The sequence below is a fragment of the Eubalaena glacialis genome, chromosome 2 (assembly GCF_028564815.1).
Source record: "Eubalaena glacialis isolate mEubGla1 chromosome 2, mEubGla1.1.hap2.+ XY, whole genome shotgun sequence".
NCBI classification, from domain to species: Eukaryota; Metazoa; Chordata; class Mammalia; order Artiodactyla; family Balaenidae; genus Eubalaena; species Eubalaena glacialis.
Window position 1 is genome coordinate 20615949 of NC_083717.1, and position 25850 is coordinate 20641798.

Genomic DNA, 25850 nt, shown 5'->3' on the forward strand with positions numbered 1-25850 from the left:
ATCTTTTCATGTCAATACATAAAGATTTCTCTTGTTCTTTTTAAAGCTGCAGTGTTTCTTTTTATGAATGTACTGTATTTAACCACTTTGGACTTCCAGTCTTTGCCATTACAAACAACCCTGTAGTTGTATAATACCTTTCCTTTCTTCTTCCTCCTCTGCATTATGTTAGCTAGTGGTTTATTCATTTTAGTTTTTTTCACACACACACACACACACACACACACACACACACAAAACCCAGCCTCTAGATTATCTATGTATTTATTCTACTGTTTTACTGTTTTCTTACTCATTATTTTTGGATTTTATCTTTATTTTCTTTTTTTTGGTTCCTTTCATTCATTTTGTTCCTTTTTTTGGCATTTAATATTATACATTGCTGTCCTCTGACCCTGGTTTTAGCTGTATCTCTTAGTTCTGACATGTGGTGATTTCTATTTTTATGTTTTCTGGAAGTTCTCCAATTTCAGTTTGTTATTCCATTGTTACCTAAGGAGATATTTGAGAGAGTTTTGAAATTTCCAGGTAGTGGGACTTTTTTGTTTTGTTTTCTGGCTTGGTTACTAATTCATATTTTTATTGCACTGTGATTAGAGAATACTGTGTTACTTTTGCTTTATGGAATTTTTTGAAATTTTCTTGTGGCCTATTATATAGTCAGTTTTCATGAACATTCCACAAACATTTTTGGAAAAAGGGGCGCCTCTCTCTTTGTGTGGCATCTCCCTCCCCTCTCCCCAAAGGACATGGATCCTAGTGAATGTCTTTATTCTTCTCTATGGCCAGGATTCCCTCCTTTATCCGTTTAGCCCCCTCCAGCCTGAGCCGACTATAAAAACCAGAATGAATCATTTAATAGTTACTTGAGTGCCTATGACTGTGAGGACCTGAAGGTTTTATATGTGTGTGTATGTGGTAGAGAATTTAAGCTGTCTTACCTAGTTTGTATAGTTTGGTTTAGGAAGCACTAAACTCGATAACTCTTAAGGTTTTTATAGTTCTTTTCTTTAAGAAAAGCAGAAAACAAAAAAAACAAGCTTTATTGGAATATACTTCACATAACCATACAGTTCACCCATTTGAAGTATACAGTTCAGTGTTCTAAATATATTCAACTATCACAACAATAAAATTTTAAAACATTTTTGTCCCCCTAAAAGAAACCTTATATCTATTAGCAGGCAGTTCCATTCCCTCCCTGCCCACTCTCTCCCCTATCCTAAGAAACCGCTAATCTACTTTCAGTCTCTATGGATTTACCTATTCTGGTATTTCCTATAAATGAAATCATAAAATATGTGGCCTTTTGTGCCTGACTTCTTTTGCTTAGTAGGTTTTCAAGATTGATCCATATCATAGCATGTATTAAAATTTCCTTCTTTTTTAAGGCTGAATAATATTTCATTGTATAGATATATACCACATTTTGTTTACCCATTTGTCAGTTGACGGACATTTGAGTTGTTTCCACTTTTTAGCTATTATGAATATGCTATTGTGACTCTTTGTGTACAAGTTTTTGTGTGGTCTGTGTTTTCAGTTCTCTTGGGTATATACCTATGAGTGGAACTGCTGTGTTTTAGGGTAACTATGTTTAACATTTTTAGTAGCCACTAAACTGTTTTTCACAGTGGCTGCATTTTACGTTCCCAACAGCAGTGTATGAAGGTTCCAGTTTCTCCATATCCTTACCAACACTTGTTATTGTCCCCATTTTGATTATAGCCATCTTAGTGTGTAGTGGAATCTTACCTCATTGTGGTTTTGATTTGCATTTCTCTAATGGCTAATTATTTTGAGCATTTTTTCATGTGCTCATTGGCCATTTGTATGTCTTCTTTGGAAAACTGTTCAAATCCTTTACCTCCTTTTAAGTTGTTTTATTTGTCTTTTTATTATTGTTGTATGAGTTCTTTATATATACTTTGTACACGTCTCTTATCAGATATAATTTGCAGATGGTTTCTTTCATTCTGTGAGTTGTCTTTCACTTTCTTGGTATCATTTGCAGCACAAAAGTTTTAAAAATTGATTTATTCCATCTTTACAGTTCTTAAATATCTGATGTGAATCACTGTTTTAACTTTCAGTTGTGTTCTTCCTTCATTAAATATATAGTTAAAAAAAAATCTCAAAAGGCTGGCATTATATCTCTTAGCCTGTTAATTTGAAGGAATCCACAGAAAAGAAATCTACTAGAAACCTCCTTAATTATATATTTATATATCATCCTACAGTTAATTTGTAGTATAACTGTCCACACATATAATTGAAATTTCACATAAAGTGCTTACATCTTTTTAAAAAAATTTTATTGAAGTATGGTTGATTTACAATGTTAATTTCTGCTGTACAGCAAAGTGACTCAGTTATACATGTATATATTCTTTTTCATATTTTCCATTCTGGTTTATCACAGGATATTGATATTTCCCTGTGCTATACAGTAGGGCCTTGTTGTTTATCCATCCCATATATACTAGTTTGCATCTGCTAATCCCAAGTTCCCAACCCTTCCCTCCCCCACCTGACCTCACCTTTGGCAACCACAGGTCTGTCCTCTATGTCTGTGAACCTGTTTGTGTTTTGTTTCATAGATGTATTCATTTGTGTTGTATTTTAGATTCCACATATGATATCATATGGTATTTGTCTTTCTCTGTCTGACTTACTTCGCTTAGTATGATAATCTCTAGGTCCATCCATGTTGCTGCAAATGGCCGAGTAGTATTCCACTGTATATATGTACCACATCTTCTTTATCCATTCATCTGTCCATAGACATTTAGGTTGTTTCCATGTCTTGGCTATTGTATAAGCTGCTATGAACATAGGGATGCATGTATCTTTTCAAATTATAGTTTTGTCTGGGTGTATGCCCAGCAGTGGGATTGCTGGATCATATGACATAAAGTGCTTACATCTTAAGTATATGTGTATATCCACACCTAGATCAAGATAGAGAACACTCCTAGCCCCTCCAGAGGTTCCCTCACCTAAGCAAACTTTCAGGTGTAAAGTCAGCCAGAATCAGGGAACGTACTTAAGCATCTCTTAGTTCCTTGTTTTGAATATAGATGGACCTGGTATTGGTTTTAGTGACTTTGAAGCCATATGGATTTTGCCATGTTTTAGCAGATGGATGTATGTTCAGAATCTCTTTACATTAATATAAACAGAATATTCTTCAGAGGTGAAGTGCTTCACTTAAGTCTTGGACAGCTTTTCCTGATCCAGCTTTTAGAAGCATTTGCTGGAGTTTTTGTGAGAGACTTTATAATTGGACCTCCCCTTGCTAAAAAATGAGAAACTGAGTTTTGGGAAATCTGTTAGCATGTTGTACCACTTGATGGCACTGTTGAATTGGGAACGTGAATGTTGTGGAAAAAGTCATCAGAGCATTTGGTTGTCTATTTCAGAGTAAATGATCCCAATCTTTTATTATATTTTCTCTTTTTTGAATCATCATCTGCTTTGGTGTTTCCTATGAAGAAAAACCTTTGTATTCTTTAATTGAACAGTAACAGTGTTCTTTCACATTAATTTTTTTCTAGACATTTTTGAACACAGATATAATTAATAGCTTTCAACAGTTAAATTCTTTAGATTTTAAAGAGACAGAAAAAAGCTGGACTTTTTTTTTTGAAAGCTGATTGATTACAAAATAAAAGCCTTTAAGATTCCTTTTTTTTCCCCCTCAGGAACAAAAGTATGTTATCCTGCTTTCCTGTTCTTACTTGTAGTTAGTAACTGGATGTTTACTTACTTGATGATCATTAACTGCTTGTAGGATACTTAAATGTGTGATTTAGGAGACCTTGAAAGTATAAGCAAGGTTTTATTATTATTTAAGACAAAAACATTCTTTTTAAATGGTTCACTCATTAATTGTTGGTAAAAATAATTATCACTCTCAGAAGATTATAAAATTCAGTTTTCAAAGGAAGGATCTAAGTTTATTTTATAGTTCACTTTTAGAAAAGTCAAATGAAATAAATTATATATCTAGCTTAAAATTTAACAGAAATTTGCTTTTTATGTTGATTAAAGTGTTTTATAACTTTCATGTGATTGATATAGCATTTAGCACTCCATTCCCTTTGGGCTTGCATTTGTAGGAAGGTGGAAAAGACAGAAAAACATACTTAAATAGGACTAACATTGAAAAAATATGTAATTTCTTGTATTATTTGCATCATAGGGGATCTTATTTTGTGAAGTAAGGAATGAACATTCACAGAACTTGGAAGATTTAAGTGGGGCAGGATGACATTTAGTATCAACTATCCATTTAATTGTAAAAAGTATAGTGGAAAAAGGAATTTTAGGGATTTCTTAGTTTGAGAAGGATTTGGTGAGTTTATTAGTAGAGGATTCTGAGAAAATGGAATATCTGGCTTTACTTCCATATGACCAATTATGAAAGAAACAAAAACTAGGATTACTGACTACGTGGAAAGGATTTTTTTTTTAAATTAATTTATTTATTTTTGGCTGTGTTGGGTCTTCGTTTCTGTGCAAGGGCTTTCTCCAGTTGCGGCGAGCAGGGTCCACTCTTCATCGCGGTGCGCGGGCCTCTCCCGTTGCGGAGCACAGGCTCCAGACGCGCAAGCTCAGTAGTTATGGCTCACGGGCCTAGCCGCTCCGCGGCATGTGGGATCTTCCCAGACCGGGGCACGAACCTGTGTCCCCTGCATTGGCGGGCGGATTCCTAACCACTGTGCCACCAGGGAAGCCCTGGAAAGGCTTAATTAAAGGAGTTAAGATCTTCTAGGGGATCCTTAAACTAATTTTTAAATTCCTGTTGAAGCTGAAAGTGTTGACCTGTGTTCTTAGTTTACTGATGTTACTCTGCATGGATAGCACAGGCTGCTTTACTTTAAAATGGGTGGCTCTATCCACCTTTCTTTTGGGGCTGGGAAAAAGCTTTGAAGTATCAATAGATTGAGCCAATTGGAAGAATAAAAAAAATGAAGCGAAGTATAGGTGACTTGCCCAGGAAAAGAAGAAAAAAGGAAATGACATAGTTCGGTTAAAATTTTTTGCTTCTACATGTTATAATCTCAAATTTTATTGAAAAATACATTGAAAAAGATAATCAAGATTAATATTAGTTTTGTAAACTCAGGAGCTAATTCTTAAAAAAAAATCCAGGTAGAGAACCATTTAGAAAATATAAAGAAAACATTAAGTTTAAGAATAAGCCAGATGATATACTAGAAGTTTAAAAAAACCACTTGAAAACCTCAGTGAAACAAGTAATTTTTTTGGAAAAAATACACATTTTCAAAATTGATTCAATCAAGACAAAATTAAATAGACCAGTGATTATGGAAGAAAATGTAAAAAGTTATCAGAGTAATTTCTTTGCTGTATCGTTTTTTCCAGAGCATAGGAAGGAGAACTTCCCATTTCATAATATGAAGAAATAGGCAAAATTCTAACAAAAAAAAGAGCGAGGATGTTAAAAGTGTGGACCAGTCTCACTTTTTAATGTCAATATAAAAATTCTAAGTAAGACACTAACAAATTATATTTAATAGTATATTAAAAACAAACATCCAGCATGATCAAAGAGGATTGATCTTAGGAATGAAAAGCTACTTTAAACAGGAAACTTATTAATATATGTAACAGCAGTAGGGAAAATAAACTATATGATTATCCCATTGACTGCATAAAAGATATTTGATAGGACTTCCCTGGTGGCGCAGTGGTTAAGAATCCGCCTGCCAATGCAGGGGACACGGATTCGAGCCCTGGTCCTGGAAGATCCCACATGCTGAGCAGCAGCTAAGCCCGTGTGCCACAACTACTGAGCCTGCGCTCTAGAGCCCGCCAGCCACAGCTACTGAAGCCTGCGTGCCTAGAGCCCGTGCACCACAACAAAGAGTAGCCCCCGCTCACTGCAACTAGGGGAAGCCCGCGCGCAGAAACAAAGACCCAACTCAGCCAAAAATAAATAAATTAATTAATTAATTTTAAAAAAAGATATTTGATAAACTAGTGCTTGTTTGATAAAATATAAAACTTGATCAAATTTAATATTATTCTTATAAAAATTGGATGATACTTCATTAATATGAAGAATATTTTAGAATAAAAGCTGACAGTATCTAAGAAATATCTATCAAGCACCTATGAACAAGTAAGTAAATTATATACGTTAGAAGGTGATAAACTCTATTTAAAAAAATAATAGTGCAGGGTAAGGGGCTGGGGGTGGGATGGATTTGCAGTTTCAATGGTGTATTCAGAATGGGTCTCATGGAGGGGGTGTCATTGGAACTAAGACTTGACCTTTGTGAGGGAGTAAGTGGCGGAGATATTTGGGGAAAGCGGACTCCAGCTACTGAGAAGAGCCAGTGCTGAGGCTCTGAGGATTACTGGGGGTCTGGTGAGACTGGACAGAATAGTAGGAGATGAGGTCAGGTCAATTCATGAGGTCACAGAGTGCTGTTTGAGAGAATTAGAACCTGAGCCTCCCGACTCCCAATGCATTACTCTTTGTTATCCCATGACCTCAACTCTTGAGTCTTATTTTTCTGACCTGTAGTTGTGGCAGTTGGGAGGGGTAGAACCTGGGGCATAGGTTTAAAGTCCTATATTTGTAATTGATCATGAACTGAGAAAAAAAGTATTTGTTGCTAAAGTGGATATGGAAAAGCTAATGTTCCAACTAAAATATAATAATATATTAAAATATAATATTCTAACTAAAGTTTGAAAATTTAGAAAGTAAATTTGGTATTAGTATGAATCCATCTATTATGCATGAAAATTACGTGTGCAATTGCCCTAGGCTTTTTTTTTTCTTGCACTAGCAGACGTTAGGAAAATTATTACATATTTGTGAGAGTGTCTTACAGGATACCTCTTTTTTGTAACATCAACAAGGAGTAATGTGACCCACATGTGTGCATTTTCTGTGTGACAGGAACTTAACCTTCAATTGATAAAACTTTTAAAATAATTTAAAGAAACATGTAAAATAAAGCTTAACACTAAATGTTTTGATTCAGCTCTTTACATAACGGACTGTACGTCTCATTTCTTTAAAGAAGGGTATAATGCATTTAAAATTTTTTGAGGTACTTTTACAGAGCCACCATATTCTTGACTTCTCTCAACCTCTGTAGTCTTATTTCTGAAATGGTGCTTATAATGTCTACCTGATGGGATGGTTATTAGGATTAACAAGATAAATAATGGATATTGGATGCTTAGGACAGGGCCTGGCACATTGGTAAGAAGAAATACGTGATAAGTTTTAAAGGAAATTATAATGGTCAAAGAGGAATACAAAGTTTTTGAGGCTCCTTAGGCATGAATTTGAGCACTTTCCTCTCCTTGACTCCACCTTTCAAATTTATGTCCATTCTTCCTTCCTTCACTATGTCCCTTCTGAGTTTTCCAGGTCTAATTCTCAGCCTTTCATGGTAGGCAGAGTTTTCTCTGATCACACCATTTTCATGTTCTGTAGTATAGTGATATATTCAGGGATATGTAAGACTTGTAGAATTATTTGTCTGTTCTAAGTGGCTTCGGGTTGTCGTAGTTTTTGAGCTCTTGCTTTGAATTTTTCTAGTTTTTTGCTTACTTCCTCCCTGTCAGCTCTCATTACTTACTGCTGTCAGTGCAGCTGCTTTTATTAGTTCCTCACGGCTTCTCATCTTCAGAGTCTGGTCTGCTGAGTGTTGAATCATTGGATAATCAAGTTTTATAAAATAATGTCTGTGGCAGGAATGGAAAATAAATTTTTAGCTTGTGTGTTGATTCTGATTAGTAGTGGCTGCCTGGAGTGCTGGAATCTGGAGTTGCATCCAAATTTGATGAGAAAGTGCTCTGATGATGAAAGGGGACAGCAGCATGAGGAAATGCAGATTTGCGTTTATTGTCCTGAGTAAGAATCGAGAAGCCCCGTGTGAGAATCTGAGTGGGTTCTATAATGGGTAGAATAAGTTAGTGTGTGGGCTTTGTGATTTTTTTTTTTTTTTTGACTTCTTAGATACCCTTTTGGTTATTGGTTGGTTACCCTTTTACTTTACATTGAGGTTTTGAAATAACTTATCCATGGATAAATGAAGGAAATGATTTAAAAGGATTGTTTTATACTGTTTAAGTTATCTTTGTTTATTTACTCAGTAATTATGTGATTAAAACTTTAAGCCATGTTTTCTTTGCTTGGTATTTCATATTTTATCAAAATTGAGTACTTGATGAAAATTGCAGATGTGCAGTAAATGTACTGAATGGAAAATACCAGATTATTAATAAACTTTCACAAGGCAAATTGAATTTCCAAATACTTCATTATGATGGCAATACATAGGCATGTCTGTATGATTATTATTAGTTTTTATAATCATTTAATGTGTGAATATATCTGAGAAAGTTTAAATTTTAAAATGAGTTATTTCTGGTGTGCCTTTCCTTTTACACATATCACATATAACTTTTGCAGGTTGGATTTGCTACCATTTTATGCAAGATTGGTTGCTACATTGCATCCCTGCATGTCTGATGTAGCAGAGGATCTTTGTTCCATGCTGAGGGGGGATTTCAGATTTCATGTATGTATTTAAGCATTTATTTTGTAATATATATATATATATATATATACACACTTATGAGTGAGGATTCTTTAGTTTAAAAATATTATTATTTTATTGGTAAGCACATTTTGAAACTTGATAGTGGTATAACAGTTCAGAATGTATGGGCTTCTAAATTTTTAAAATGTAAATCTACTCAACAAAGCTTGAAATTGATAAATGCTATTCCAATTTGGAGATGAGCTCTTGCTGCTACCTTGTTTTCCCATTGTAGGTTCTGCACTTCTTGCTTTTGTAAAGTAAAAACATTCTCCAAGGTCAAGAGAGCCAGCAGGCCTCATTGGTGTTCCCAGAAGAAACGTAGGATTGGCCATGACAAGTCAGGGCACACAGTGCCTGTAGGATGCCTATTTAGGTGTTGGGGGTCCAACGTTTGGGGCACACGAAGTTGCGTAAATGCTCTGATCTCAGTGAGTGCTGTCATAGACCATGTTTTTATTGATTCTTGCCTTAAGAATCTTTAGCTTGAAGAAAGATTCTTAATAGAGTGCCCATGAGTGGTTCTCCCAAACCCATGTTATCCCACCATCTTGTGGATACAGGCTTGAAAGGAGTAAAAGGATACCTTAGCGGTGACTGAAAGTGAACATTGGTAGAATTTGAAAAGACATGAAATGCAAGTGTTCCTGTATGCCCATGGAAAAATTGTGTTTGTAAAATTTAGCTTTATATAGCCAGTTGCTTGGAATGCAAATAAATGTTTGCTCTGCTCAATATGCATTTCATTGCACTAGCTATACACAAATCGGTAGTATGGCTGAGCACCAGAACAGACATAATTCCTGAGGTCAGGAATCTCATGATGTAATTGGGAAGATAAGGCATAAATACTCATAAAAGCAAGAGTGAAATAAAAATTTAAACCCTAAATAAATTTGATATTATAAGGAAGTGCATGCTTAATTGCCAAATGAATTGTTGGAGAGTCAGTGCCTTGAGTCCAGAGGAAGCAAAAGTCTGTGTGAGGGGTGGAATGGCCTCTAAAGGCTTCTTGCCATGGGTGTTAATTTGTTAGTATGAGATTTGTGGGTAAGATTTTTCTGGGCCAGCTTTTTTGTGTTTCAGACTTTCATAGATAATATTAATCAAGGACAGGTTTCTATGTCTAGAGAAGTTTGGAAACACTGAGATCCAGAAAGTTAAACCGTTTTGCTTTTGTTTTATGGTAAGAATTCTCAAAGCTTTAATAGGGTAATGAGCACTGTGAGCCTTCTGGAAGGGGCTGAATATACAGTCACTCAAAAGACACACCGTTTACATGCTGCTAGTTCGGGGGCAGATGCATCTGAAGTCATATTGTTGGTATTTTAATCCCATCATACAGATACAGACAAGACACTGTTTTACTAGCAGGCAGTATGACTGCATTGTATGAGTTACATGTGTACACCCCTCCACCAAAGCCACAGTCAAACAAAACATGAGTTGCTGGACCAAGCATAATTAGTGCTTTTGGTGAGAAACCTAAAATTAAGAAAATTCTGTTCATGTGTACTTCCCATCCCATCTTTGAAAATTGGGGTGAGAGTTGAGGGAATTGGCATTTTTGTTATTGTTGTAAGGTTTCATTACAACTAGAAGAGTGTCAGGATTCCAGAGTATATTTGGGAACTGCTGTTCTCAGGGGAGAGAAGAGAGGGCACTTGATGTCATCGATCACCTCTGCTTCCTCCAGGGTCTAGCCTTTCCCACCCTCAAATCTGCAGACTTTGCCATTGACTTTTTATCAGGCAATAAATGTGCTCAACACTCTCCCATCCTTAAAATAAAAACAGGAAAACTTTCCTCAACTGCACCTCTCCTCCCATCCTCTTTCATTTCCTTCTTGTTTGATGTTGTAGAGTATACGTGTCTCTTGCACTTCTGACGTTTACCCTTTGTTTTACCGTCATAGCGCTCTGGCAGAAACCACCAGTGTCCTCCTAATCGCCTCATCCTAGTTGATGTCCCTGCAGATTCTGAATTGCTGGGCTCCCCTGCCTTTTAGGAAACTCATTCTGACTCTACCACATACTAGCATTGTAACTTTGGCCAAGTTACTTAAGTGCTCCATACCTCGATTTCCTGGCTTGTTAAGTGGGATAATTTGTATTTTAATAAATTTATTTATTTATTTATTTTTGGCTGTGTTGGGTCTTCGTTGCTGCGCGTGGGCTTTCTCTAGTTGCGGCGAGCGGGGGCTGCTCTTCGTTGCGGTGCGCGGGCTTCTCATTGCGGTGGCTTCTCTTGTTGTGGAGCACAGGCTCTAGGCGCGAGGGCTTCGGTAGTTGTGGCACGTGGGCTCAGTAGTTGTGGCTCGCGGGCTCTAGAGTGCAGGCTCAGTAGTTGTGGCGCATGGGCTTAGTTGCTCTGTGGCATGTGGGATCTTCCCGGACCAGGGCTCGAACTTGTATCCCCTGCATTGGCAGGCGGATTCTTCTTCTTCACTGTGCCACCAGGGAAGTCCCAATTTGTATCTTTTTAAATGTGATTGTTCTTACTGATTAAACGAGATAATTCATATAAAGCTCATCACACAGATGTCATTATAATAATAATTACCTCTTCTCTACCACCACTCTCTCCTGCTTCTCACTTATGACTACTCTCCTCAATATCCTTTGCTCTTTTTTCCAGCTGAGTTTATATGTTGGTGTTCCTTCCCCAGACTTTCTTCCTTCACCCTCCTTTATGATGGAACACAGTTTACCTGGGGTTCAGCTGGCATCTATTTCCCAGCAGCCTCACGTATATATCTCTTGCCAGAACCTCTCTCCTGGTGCTTAATAAGTTCTCATGTACTTTTAGCTAAATACATCCATAAAACTCATTTTCTTCTCAAAAATGTCTTTATCCTTCACTTTCTTATACCAGCTTCTATATTCTCCCTATAAATTTGCAATATATTTTATCTAATCACCGAGGGAAGTACATCTACTTTCACCCCTCTGACATTCGGGAGCCAAATTTGCCAAATTCTATTGATATATCTGCTAAAACACCTCCTCAAGGCTAGCGTCTCTCCTTCATTCCCATTGCCGCTGTCTTTCACTCTCTGTAGCTTGAATTAGGAGAATAGCTGTTTCACCAGGTTTCCCATCTCTGGCTTCTATCCAGCTCCAACATATTGTCACAATTGATCCTATTTGTCCCGTGCTTAAGAACCTCACCTGAGAAATAACGCTGGTTAGCAAAACAGTATGAAATCTCACCTGGTAGAGAAATTCTAGTTAAAGCAACGGATTTGCTAATTTGACTAACAGGTTAGTGAAGGTAATAACAATGAGAAACCATCACATATACTTGAGATTGGAATTTGGAGAAGGAATTTGGCAGCATGTTTCAAGATCCTTAGAGGCATTCATACAGTGGACAACTCTGGGAATCTGTCCCAAGTAAACAATCCTTAGTACCCCAGAAAGCTTTATTCACATCATGAATTGTAATAGGGAAAAAAAGGAAACTAATCTAGAAGTCCAACAATGGATTAAGAAAATGGTCATATAATCATAATGCTGAAATGATATAGAACCATTGAAAGTCTTGTTTACCAAAAAGTTTTCAAATCATAGAGAAAGTGCTTTTTTTTTTTAAACATTTTTATTGGAGTATAATTGCTTTACAGTGGTATGTTAGTTTCTGATTTATAACAAAGAGAATCAGCTACACATATACATATATCCCCATATCTCCTCCCTCTTGCGTCTCCCCCCATCCTTCCTATCCCACCCCTCTAGGTGGTCAGAAAGCACTGAGCTGATCTCCCTGTGCTATGCAGCTGCTTCCCACTAGCTAGCTATTTTACATTTGGTAGTGTATATATGTCCATGCCACTCTCTCACTTCATCCCAGCTTACCCTTCCCCCTCCCCGTGTCCTCAAGTCCATTCTCTACGAAAGTGCTTTTTTTAAGGGGAAAAAAAGCAAGCTCTAAAATCTTACACATAATAAATTTATAGTTATGTTAAAATTCTTGGCAAGTAAAGACTAGAAAAAATTGTATATCAGTATGCTACCAGTGGCTGTCTTTGGATAGTGGGGTTATGCGAAATTTTTTTCCTTTCTAGTTTTCTGTGTCCTCCACATTTTTAGCAAGGCCTACTTCTTTAATAATGGAGAAGACAACTTTTAGTTAAATATAGCCATATCACCCTCACTGATGGACATTTTTGAAATCAGTGATCTTCTAACTTTTTTGATCAAGCCTCTCTGTTGGTAAAATAAGTTGACCACATATCCCAGTATAGGCATATTTATTTATAAATTATATGCATTTGTAATTCTACCAGATATTTTATGTATATCATAAAACATACAAAAATAACTTTAAAAGTGTGAGATAAAAAACAAAAACATAGGGGCTTCCCTGGTGGCGCAGTGGTTGAGAGTCTGCCTGCCAATGCAGGGGACACGGGTTCGAGCCCTGGTCTGGGAAGATCCCACATGCCGCGGAGCAACTGGGCCCGTGAGCCACAATCACTGAGCCTGCGCGTCTGGAGCCTGTGCTCCGCAACAAGAGAGGCCGCAATAATGAGAGGCCCACGCACCGCGATGAAGAGTGGCCCCCGCTTGCCGTAACTAGAGAAAGCCCCCTCACAGAAACGAAGACCCAACACAGCCATGAATAAATGGATAAATAAATAAATTAATTAATTAATTTAAAAAAAAAACATAAATAGATGTTTCAACATTTCTTTTTCCCCACACCCCAGTAGATCAAGAGTCTTGCCCTCCCTATTTGGAGATCAGTGGTCCCTAGAATAAAATAAATAAGTTTCTTTGAAGGCAAATTTACTTATTTATAAACCCAGTGCCTACTTAGTGTTTAGAGTGTAGTGGATTTTCCAAAAAATTAGTTGAATGATTGAATGTTTATGTAAAACAAAATGAGCAAATTATGGAGGACAGAAAATATAATATTTGGGTGAAGTTATAGAGGGGCCAGTTTGGGGCAAAGGGTTCTTCCTCCAGGGGAATAATGAATGATAGGCCTTGGAAATTCTTACTTTTGTATCTTGACATATCTGAAGAGTTTTTACTAATGTATATGAATTTAGTTATTTGAGTAATCTCAATTCCAGCTGTTATTAATAAATGAGTTGTAAGCAGCATTTTTGCTAAATTTGATTATGTAAGTAAAATCTGAGACATTATTGAACTAAAAATATATAGAAAATTTTACATTGTTAATTCATCTGTATTTACTTTTGCAGAAGTGTTTGACATACCATTTGATCATAAAGAGTCAACAAATGAAATTGGAAAATATTAAATAAGGAGTCAGAATAAGTCTGATTTTTACATCACAGTCTTTTGAAAAGCCTTCAGTTTTTTTCGTCTGAAAATGAGGGAGTGAGATAATTGATTTCTAATACTTCATTTAAAAATTCTACAATCTTGTCATGTTAGTTAGATTGTACCTCCTTAACCTCAATAATATTTAGGAATAATTGTGAATGATACACTATGTTATGTGTTTTGTAAACTGTGATGCTCAGTAATACTTAAATTGTATGATCTCCACAGCACAGTTGTTAAGAGCTTGTGCATCCAGAATCACCCAGGGAGATTTTTAAAAGCATGTATATGTATTTCCCAGCCCTACTCCCTCTAAAGATTCAGCTTCAGTATATCATTTTTCAAACGCTTCTTTATACTTTTTCTATTTCTACATTTCTTTAACTGTAAAAGAAACACATGCTCAGTGTGGGTGATTTAGAAAATATATAAAGAAGAAAGAAAGGAGGGGGAACCTCATAATATCATTACTTAAAGCAAACCTTGTTAATATTTTAGTATGTTTTCTTTACTTTTTTTCTTCTGTAGTTTTTTATGGATGCTTTTGTATTTTATGTACAATTTCCCACTTTTATTTCTCACTCAGAAGTATTTTACAGCATCATTTAAAACACTTCTCAAGCATCATTTTAAAGTTTGTATACTCTTTTGTCCTAGACGTTAATTGCTTAGTATGAAGTGAAGTATAGTTATCATCATTACTGCCCCATCATCATCATCCTTGTTTTTATCCTTATTTTACCAAGTGAGCCAGTAGGTTCAGGGAGTTTTATATGAATTGTTCAAGATTATATACCCCTACCCCCACCCCAAATGGCATGAAATGACCACAGGACCTCAGGTGTTGTGACTGTAGATCTTCTACTCTTTCACGTCACTGCAATATGTATATAAACATTAAGCATTTTCATTAATTTGTTCACTCAGTGAACATTGATTTTGTGTCAGTGTATTAGTGATACAATGTACAAATGTGGATAATATTAATAATGGCTAGTACTTAGTGAACTCTTCGTGGTCCCAGTCACTATTGATTGTGCTTTGTATGTATCAGTTCACTTAATTAAGACTCACAACTGTATGAAAAAGATTACTTTCATGAGTTCCATTTTACAGATGAGGAAATTGAGGCACAGAGTTTAAGTAACAGTAAGTGATAAAGCTGGGAATTAAACCTAGCAGATCTGGTCCAGAGTCTACCCTCTTAATCTAGAGTGTAGGTGAAACTTGCCTCGGAGTTCACAAAATAAGATAAATTAAAAGAGGAGCTTTTTTTTTAATATATAAATTTATTTATTTATTTTTGGCTGCCTTGGATCTTCGTTGTTGCACACGGGCTTTCTCTAGTTGCGGCGAGCGGGGTCTACTCTTCGTTGTGGTGCACGGGCTTCTCATTGCGGTGGCTTCTCTTGTTGTGGAGCATGGGCTTTAGGCGTGCAGGCTTCAGTAGTTGTGGCTCGTGGGCTCTAGAGTGCAGGCTCAGTAGTTGTGGCGCACGGTCTTAGTTGCTCCTCGGCATGTGGGATCTTCCCGGACCAGGGCTTGAACCCGTGTCCCCTGCATTGGCAGGCAGATTCTTAACCACTGTGCCACCAGGGAAGTCCCAAGAGGAGCTTTTTGTATGCAGTACTTATCAAACACCTATTTGTGAAAACACCTTTATGAAGGCTAAATTGCAAGGCTAGAATAAATAGTCAAATTTATTCAATATTACTTTGTTTAATAGACTAATTAGAGTCTAGTTCTAGTTTTTTCTATTTGTCTCTAATCTCAAAGCTATTTTGTATGCTTGAATGACGTGATTAAAGTTCTGTAAGTTGAGTTTTTGTGATTTTATTTTTAGTTGCAGTTTTATTGATGCTTTAGATTAAATATAGTTATAGTGAGTTTCTAACTTCCTCTGATTTTTTTAAGTGAGTAAACATGGTTTTGTTCAAAAATTATCACTGAAGATCTAAAAAGTCTAAACACCTACCTCTGTTTGCTATAGAAAGTAGGTCCTTAAAAAGGAAGATGATAAATTCCATTAATTGTAAGCTGTCTATGTAGAAGTTTAATACTTATGTAAAAGATTGTTACTAATTGTCCAGGTGCGGGTGAGGTTTGGACTTATTTTGAATCCCAGCACATGATAGAGCAGTGGCATTCTCAAGTACAAGTTTGGAGTCTGGGGTTTTGGTACTGATCCTTGGTCAGGTCATTTGACAGCTTTGTGTTCTTCTACTGTTGTTGTTTTAACTATTAAATCAGAATTATACAGCTTTTGCTCCTTTCTCAGAGTGTTGTTATGTGGAACAAATAAGATAGGATAGTACTCTGAAAAAATAAGGAACACTAAACTAGTTCAAAGCACTACCGTATTATTGTTATTGTTTTTCACAGAGAAGGCTTCTAGACTACAGGTTTGGTTTTCTGGTGAAAATGTAATTCTGAGGTTAAATCCAATTACATTTATCGTGACTTGTCTGTTCACATGGTACTGTTGTAATAGGATTTCGTTATGTTCAATATTGCTTGAAATGTGTGCCTAAGTAGAGGGTTTATATTTGCAAAGGATTTGAACTTTGATATACGACTGTGACTGTTGATAAAAAATAGTGATTGTATTGGAAATTTCATTGCACTAATGAATTTACAATAAAAAATGTTATAGTTCATAATTATAATACACTAACTGAACCTTAATATTTTTGCTTAAGTGAGCTCTTGGTGTTTATTATTTTTAAAGCAGCATTTCCTAAAGTGTATTCCTTATAATATTAATTTAACAAACTAGTCGTCGTTACCATTTCAAAAGAGGGGTTTATGTTGCCAAATAAATTTGAGAAACATTGAATTAAATTAAGTTAAACAGGTTTCTTTATTTGGAGCCTCTTAAGGCTGATGAAATGCATTGTTTCCCCAAATTATTTGACCATGAAACAGTTTTGCAAAGCATGTCCTGGCACTGGTGTTCCACAGAGCTTATTTTGCTTTAACTTAAGATAATTTGAATATAGCAAGAAATTATGCCCAAATTTATTTAAAATATCTAGAGTGAATTCAGTCTTATTAAAATAACAATTCTTATCACAGATTTCAAAGTGTTAATTATTTAAGCAATGTCTCTTCTCTTAATTTGTAGGTACGAAAAAAGGACCAGATCAATATTGAAACAAAGAACAAAACTGTTCGTTTTATTGGAGAACTCACTAAGTTTAAGATGTTCACAAAAAATGATACACTGCATTGTTTGAAGGTTAGTGGTGAATCATTTGAAATATTTTTTAATAGACACATCTAAAGTTTTAACGCTTCAGTGTATAAATGCTGGGAAATGATGTAATTAAGAAATATTTGATTAATCTACAGGAAGACAAGGAGTAAAAAGGAACAATAAACAGATGAACAAAATAGAGAACAAATAATAAGATGGTAGATACAAATACAAGTATAACAGTAATTGCATGAAATGTAGAAGGACAAAATACATTAAGTAAAAGCCTTACAAATGTAAGACTTGATTAAAAAAACAACATTATATGCTGACTACAAGGAAGATGCCCTTAAATATTAACACCAGGAAGCCTAAAATAAAAAGATGGGGGGAAATATACCATGGAAGCACTAAAAATAAATAAATAAATAAAAGCACCTGGTTTTACTATTATCAGACAAAGTAGGCTTTAAGGCACAAAGCATTATTAGAAATAGAGAAACATAGTTCATAATGATGATGAGGTCCTTTTAATAGGAAAGTGTGTTACCTTCCTGAATCAGTATGCATCCAGTACTGTATTTTTAGAATACATAAAGCAAAAAATCGACAAGGAAAGAGAAGTAAATCCACAATTACAGTGAGAGACTTGAAAACACCTTTTAGTAGCTGAAAGCATAGGCAGACAACATTAGTAAGTGTATTCAGGATTGAACAACACAGTTAACAACCTTAATCTAATTAACACTATACCCAACAGGATAAGAATTTATAACCTCTTCAAATGCACATGGATGATTTACCAAAATCAACCAAAAAGAAAGTCTCAGCAAGTTCAAAAAAATTGAAATTATTCAGATTATGTTTTTTTTGTCCACAATAGAATTAAGGTAGAAATTCATTAGTAACTAACTAGTTACGTGTGGTAAAGCTGATGCAGCATAGATGAAATAATTCTTCTACATTTGGAATTGGTCATTACTAACAATAACAAATTTTTTATCAAGTTGATTTCTTTGAGATATCACTAGGTATGTCACACAAAATGGGTCTCATGGGTTCAAATACATTTGGAAAACCCTGAGTTAAACAACTTTCTTTACTGCATGATTTCTTAAGCGTATTTAAAATATTAATAATCGTCATAAATATTCAAGGGGTTAAGTCTCCTAAACCTACTTGGAGCATCTCAGGAGACTACAAAGTACATTAGGGGAACTTTGGACAGCATTTTAAGAGAGGTTGTGAAAGTTTTTTCAACGCTGTCATTGAAAGGAATCATGCCATGAACAACTTAGACATATTAGTATATTTCTTTATATTAATTACTGATATATATAAGAAGAATATACATTTATTTGACACAGGTTCATTTCTTTACATTTGTTTTAAGGAAATAATCATAAACGTGCACAAATTTATCTGCAAGAATGTTTGTCACACCATTGTTTATAGTAGCAAAAAATTGTAAACAATTTGGATGTCCCATAAATAAGAATCAGTTAAGTTTTAGTATAGTTCGTATTATAAGTACTATGCACCCTTTAAATCATGCCATAGAAGGATAATAAGGACGTGGAAAAATACTCATGTTAGCCCAAAAAAACCAAATTATTAAATGATATGTGTAAATCTTTTTTGGCTTAGAAAATGTGCACAGAAGAATATTGGGGGGATAAATAGTAAAATGTGGTAATGTGTTTGTAAATTTCATACAGTAAGGCTTTTGTTGTCAGAAGTTTAAAGGTAAATGTCATATAAACCAAAGCCAAAAAGCTATTTAGAAAATGTTAGCTATGTCTGTGGCATTTGCTTAAATACATAGCATCTCCTGATAAATATAAAATGGGCTTTGATAAATTAGTTTTCATATATCTATCTAAAAGGAACGACATTAAATATCCTGAAGTTTTTAGATAAAATTTTATGGCCTAACACAAAGATACCCAGTGATGAAGCTTGGCATCTAAAGTAGACTAGGTTTTTTTTTTTTAATTGAATTATAGTTGATTTACAATGTTGTGTTTAGCTTTTCTTCTTTTTACAGTGACATTTTAAAACTTGTTGCACACATTAGGTGCATAATGTTTTCTTTCTCTAATAGGATTGAAATGTTGTCTTTGTGGTTTTTCATCATTATTATTTTTACAGATGCTTCTATCAGACTTTTCCCATCACCATATTGAAATGGCATGTACCCTACTAGAAACATGTGGAAGATTTCTTTTCAGATCTCCAGAATCTCACCTGAGGACCAGTGTACTTTTGGTAAGGGCTTGAGGATCCTAGCAAGAGGTTGAGGTTCTTGATTTACTCCAGGGGTTAAAAATTTTGACGAGCGCCTTTTATCTTGCTCTGCCATTTAAACACTTCTACCTAAACTAGAACTCCAGCCGTTCCTGGAGAGCTGTAGGAATTTTTCTCATTTGACTGCCAGTGAGTTCACACTATTGTAAAGGGGGATTAAATTCAGCACCAGATAACTTTTTACAAATGATGCAGAGGAGCAGGTACTCTAAATACTATTGTGTTAGAGCCCTCTTTGTGGGTGTTCTTGGTACATCGTTACTGTGCCATAAGCACATAAATTATAAAGCTTAAATTTTTTAAATTGGAAAACATAAAACATAAGCTTGAAAAATTAACTTGGGGGAGAAGATATTTCTTAAGCTAATTAGGATGTCAGCATGGCCATCAAGTTTATTAAGCAATTAAGTTAATACGCTTATTGGTAATACCCATGCATTCGACTGCAGCCTTTGCAGGGGAGAGAGTGTGGTGGGGGAGGGTGTCAGTGTTAGCCCTGGTTTAGGACTCCCAGGGAATAGACTGTCATTACATCAGTGTTGCTTTTACGGACGTGTTGATTGTGTCGTTTTCTCTAGGTGTGTTATTTTTTTAGAATCTAGTTGTAAGCTTGAATACTTCTCTGGCAATATTTAAAATGGAAAAAACATGGGAATTTATTTCTAGTAAACAAAAATATTAATGTGAAGGCCATCACATGGACTTTATTTCCACATTCTCTCTAGGCTTATTCATATAATAGTCATTCCAAGTTCAAATTTTTATTGTAACACAGAAAAAATTCTTCCTCCTCTTTGGCTCAAGCTGGTAAGGTTAAATGAGACACTGCATATGAAAATGTAATAGAGATGCCAAGAAAGCTTAGGTTTTAAAAATGTCTATATTTTATTTGTAATATTGAACCCTCTATGTTTACTTTTTGCTAGGGAAAGTTTACTAGTTGTGGTGGTGTGGATGCTTATCCCATTGCTGGAAACCAAAGTTCTTCCTGCCCGACTGGTTTTCTTCGCTCAGCGGATCTTTCCCCCTCTTGTAGCAAAAGCAGCTAGCCTTTATCATTGATTGTCTTGCTTTCTGGATAGGAGCCTTGTTTATCATATAATGCTTTTGGGGCTCCTCCTATGTGTTAGGCACTGAACTCAGTTCTGCAGGGATGTTATGGCTGGTTGGGGGTGGTTAGTACAAAGAAACGAAACATAGTTGCCATCCTCAAAGTGGTCCATATCTAGTGCTAATTCCAGTGTAGTGTTTTAAGTGCTTTAACAGAGAGAGGTATGCCGAGGATTTTATGGGCTCATGGAGGGAGTACTTAAGCCAGACTGAATGAGTCAGGAGAGATCTTCCCTAACAGCTTCCCAGTGTTTATTGAGTGTTTATTGAGTCTGACTCTTCTGTCAGACCCTTGGGATGTAAAAGTGAAAAAGATAGTTCCTGCCCTCATGGAATTTGCAGTCTAATAACTCAGACAGATGGACAATTGGAACACAGGGAGGGGGATGCAATATAATACTGTGGGTCAGCATAGGGTATTATGTGTATAGATGGAAGAGGCGCTTAATCTAGTCTTGGTATGTCAGGAAAGGTTTCCTGGAAAAAATGGTGTTTATTTTAGAGACTAACCTGAGTCTCAAAGGCAGAGAAGAGAGATACACTGAGTCAAGAGGCTGCAGGTAAGACTGGAGACGTAGGCACAGCCCCGAGTGTGAGCACTGTGCTAAGGAACGAGGGTTTTCCCCCAGTGGTAGAGAGTAGCTATTGAAGGATGTTAAGCAGGTAGGATAGGTATGATCAGATTTATGGTTTTAGAAAGATCGCTGTGGAGGAGATGACTGAGGTGGCTGAGGCCAGAGGTAGACAGAACAGTGAAACGGCTGTTTTCAAAACCTACGGGGAAAACAATGAAGAAATGGTAAGGATGGGGGGATGGGGAATAATAACTGGCTGTATGAAGAATTTTAGGAAGCAGAACTGATGAGATGTGACGGTGAGATACTAGGGGTGAGGAAGAGAAAGGGCCCTAAGATAAGACCCTGGATTCCAGCATCAGCATCTGAGAGGATGATGGTGCCAGTCACAGAGATGAGGGAGTAGGAGGAGGGAAGAGATGGAGAGTTTGGTTTGAAGCATACGAACGCTTATGGAATGATCTAAAATATATCCATATTTGTTTGGGAACACGTATAACCTTTTAACTGGTTTGCATTTAAAATTATTCTTGGCTGATGTTAAAAGTAGTTTGGTGTGGGGACTTCCTGGGCGGTCCAGTGGTTAAGACTTCGCCTTCCAGTGCAGGGGGGTGTGGGTTCCATCCCTGGTGTGGGAGCTAAGATCCCACGTGCCTCCAGGCCAAAAACAACCAAAATATAAAACAGAAGCAATATTGTAACAAATTCAATAAAGACTTTAAAATTGGTCTACATCAAAAAAGAAAAAAAGAAAGTTGTTTGGTGTGTGTGTTGGGGGAAAAGATTCTAAAGTGGTCTACATAACAGGTTGAAACTAGTCTTGGTTTAAAACTGTTATGTATGTACAAATGAAAAGTTAAGTGTTGCATTATGTTTTGTCCAAAGAACTTACAGGGTGAGGTCATTATCTCTAGCCCTGTTAAACATGGAACTGTTCTCTCTGTCTGGAAGAGTCAACATTTAATAAGCATTCACAAATTATAAAATAGATGTCAGGAGAGGAGCTAGGCTACAACCTGTATACTTTAGCAGATTCATAGACAAGAGAAACAATTGTGAAACTTGGTATACCCATAATTGAACTTATGAAAGAGCAGAATTTCCCCCCAGTATATGATGGTTTTACGTGTATGGAAAGGCAGACCATGGGAAAGATTTGAATGTGTTTTAAAAAATTCATTCATTACTTTGTATATTAATAAACATTAATTGCAAGCCTCCCATGTGCTAGGCCAGGCACTGTTTTACGTGCTGGGTTTACAGCAGTGAACATGCTGCAGCCCCTGCCCTCCCTGAGCTTGCAGACACAGCCTTCTTTCCAAAGCTTGAAGTCTTGCCTCCACCCACCACCACCTGCCACCCCAGTCCAGACACCTGCTTGAAGCTCTTCAGTGCTTTTCTAGAGGCTTCAAATCCAGCATTGTTACCACGGTCTGCAGAATCTGGTCTCACCGAGCCTCTCCTCACTCCTTAGAACTGATCTCACGCCATTCCATGCTGGCGCCACACTGGCCTTCATGTAGTTCCTGTAACAGATCCTTCTGTCCTCATTGCCTCTCGTCTTGCTGTTGCTTCTGCCTCAGGTGCTCTCTCTGTGTCTCTTCTCAACCTTTTGTCATCCTTCAGAGCACAACTCAAATGTCACTTTTGCAGAGAGGCTCTCCCTAACCCACCCTGACTAAAGTGGGCTCTCATTACTCTCCATCTTAGGGCCTTGTTATTTTCCTTCATAACACTATTCACAATTAGTATTTAAAAGGTTGTTAGTTTATTTGTTGGCTTGTTTATTCTGTCTTCCTATGCCAGACTCTTAGGCTTCATGAAGGTAGGAGCCATGTCCGTCTTGTTCACTGGTGACTTCCAGCACCTAGCGTAGTGCCTGGCACATAGTAAGTGCCAAGTAAAATGTTGAATGGCTGAATAAATTCAGTAATCTTAATACTTAGTGTGGTGCTGTTTTAAGAACTAGGAGTACTGTTTGAAGATCTTCAACTGGTCAGTCTGTGGTTCTCAACTGGCATCTGGTGGGTAGAGGTGAACGTTGCTGCAAAGCATCCTGCAGTGCACAGAGCACCCTGCCCCCACACACCCCGACAAAGAACTATCCCGTCCAAAACGGCAGTAGTGCTGAGGTTGAGGATCCTGAAGTAGATGATGATTGACTGTTTTTAATCACCTCCTGGAGCTGATGCTGAGGGCTGTGGACAAGTTGTGACACTGGGGGCTTTTAGTTTTCTTGTCTGTAGAGATACGTCAGATTTACCGGGTACAACATTGGATGGCGCAGGCTCTCAGAGTAAAGTTATTCTCAGCTGTTGTGTGTGGAACAGCCAGAGGCATTCACCCCTTTATTTATATTGTTGGTCCTTAATTTCAGTCACTCGTATATAAGCCTTGTTTTACATAGAGTTCATATAGTTTGGCAGAGTTATAAGTCAAGTTATATTTGTAGCAGAGTTCTATGAGTATTTTATTGGACAAGGCCTAAGACCAAGCAGTTATGGACTAATTTGTTCTAAAAACATGATTAGTGATATAACAATTAGTATGCTTGCATACTCTTAGAAATACCTAGTAATTGTTTTTTCCCTTTTCTAGCCCTTTATCTTGAAATCTTATCACTGAGAGTAGCACTTTAGTTAGGAAGAAAGAAACCTTAGAATGAAAGTATTTTGACTAGACTTTTTATTTTAGGAACAAATGATGAGAAAGAAACAAGCGATGCATCTCGATGCAAGATATGTCACAATGGTGGAGAATGCATATTACTACTGCAACCCACCTCCAGCTGAAAAAACAGTGAAAAAGAAACGTCCTCCTCTCCAGGAATATGTCCGGAAACTTTTGTACAAGGATCTCTCCAAGGTTACCACTGAGAAGGTAAATCTTAATGAAATCATAGAACAGCAGTCAACTTGAGATTTGTGGTAGTGCTAAGCTTATATAACATTCAACCAAATTAATTCTTTTTCGTCCTAATGATAATAGTACTGATTGCAGTGCACTTTCCTTCTAGCCCTACACCAAATTGTTTTAGGTCAGGGACATATATTTCAGTTTTCCTAGATCAGCTTGTTTATCAATTGCTTCAGTGCCCCACAAAGTATAGATAGGAAATGTAAGTAGTTTGCATTATTCACATTTTGTAAATGGAGAAATTGAAGCAGAGTTGTTAAAGTCCCAGCAGTGGAGTTTAGGAGAGGTAGGATTAGATCCCAAGTTCCATTATGATTGATTCCATACAAGTCATCACAAGAAGGAATTCATACGATGATACATAATGTATGGGACATATGTTTTATTTTCCTTTTATGATAGTAACTTCTTATTCTAATTAAAATGGTAATTCTTCTAAATTTGATGTTGATGCTGTGTGTACATTTGAAACTATTACTTTGTCTCTGATATTCTGTAATGAATTTGCCTTTAAATATTTTGCTTTCAGTACAGGGGTTCTTAACCTTAAGTAGGCTTTAAGAGGCCCGTGATCCTCTGGAACTTAATGATTTTGAATCTCTGGGCCTGTCTGTATTTTTCCGGAAGAGGGTCTGTAGCTTTCTTTAGATTCTCAGCAGGGATCAATTTCCAGAAAAGGTTAAGAACCACCGACCTGTTACCTTAATTATTGTAGTTACCTTGTTAGAATCTTCACTTTTAAGTAAGACATGTTGAGTAAACATTTCTTGGTCAACTCTACAAGTTGAAGCAACATGGTATGGAACTTCTTTCTTTTCAGGAAAAAAAATTGAAGCAAATTAACTTCTGGACAGAGGAAACCTATGGGGAGGATAAGAGGCATGGAATAATACATGTGTCATGGGTGGGCGGGGTAGAAGGTGATGACGAATGAGCGCAACTTTGAAAATTGAAGCCACCTTCAGGGATCCAGAGACAGTAGTTGTTTAAAACAACAGGATTTGAAAGCTGTTTTAGAATTGGCTAAAAGTTTGAAAAGTATGGAATGCTTATGCATTTGAGATGACATTAACATTTCCATTGAAGCTGATATGAGAACATATTTAGTGCTTGAAAGGTGGATTGTGGGTATAGAGTAGAGATGAAAGGACTACTTTACATTCTGCCAGCAGTATCCATTTTCTTTCAGAATAAAAATGGAAAGAACTTGATGATGACTAGATCTCTGCTGATTATCTCATTACCAGTAGAGATTTTGAAAGTAATAGCTAACTTTTATGGGGTGCTTGTAATGCGCCAGACACATTCCTACGTACTTCACGCACTTTAACTTGTCTAACCCTTAGACCAGACTTATGGAGTAAGTGCCTATCATCCCCCCTTTACATCCAAGGAAACTGTGTGATGTCAGTCTTGATGTTGTGTCCTCCATCTTTTTTTTTTTAAGATTTTTTTGATGTGGACCTTTTTTTTTAAGTCTTTATTGAATTTGTTACAATATTGCTTCTGTTTTATGTTTTGGTTTTTTGGCCTCGAGGCATGTGGGATCTTAGCTCCCCGTCCAGCGATCGAACCTGTACCCCATGCACTGGAAGGCAAAGTCTTAACCACTGGACCACCAGGGAAGTCCTGTGTCCTCCATCTTAAGGGATCTTTTAACCAGTTGACCTTGGGTTTATTTCCTTATTGGAAATTTTTCATTTATAAAAGGAAGTGTCTGAGGTTATTTACATCAAATGATGCACAAAAGAAAACATTATTTTTGTTAAATCTTGGGTATTTCTTTCAGTGACCTGAGTATGAGTGTATACTGTTAGCTTGATTGAAGTCCTGGAAACTCTAGGAAATTTAA

At 36.5% G+C, this 25850-nt stretch overlaps 1 protein-coding gene across 2 annotated transcripts in view; it reads left to right on the forward strand.

The window, feature by feature from the left end:
• Positions 1 to 25850, forward strand: part of UPF2 (UPF2 regulator of nonsense mediated mRNA decay) — a 92736-nt gene that overhangs the window by 32566 nt on the left and 34320 nt on the right. For both annotated transcript variants that reach the window (XM_061179425.1, XM_061179433.1), the window contains exons 9-12: positions 8468 to 8576; positions 17019 to 17132; positions 19242 to 19358; positions 23777 to 23962. In XM_061179425.1, the coding sequence (XP_061035408.1) occupies positions 8468 to 8576; positions 17019 to 17132; positions 19242 to 19358; positions 23777 to 23962 (526 nt within the window). The remainder of the gene's footprint in view (positions 1 to 8467; positions 8577 to 17018; positions 17133 to 19241; positions 19359 to 23776; positions 23963 to 25850) is intronic.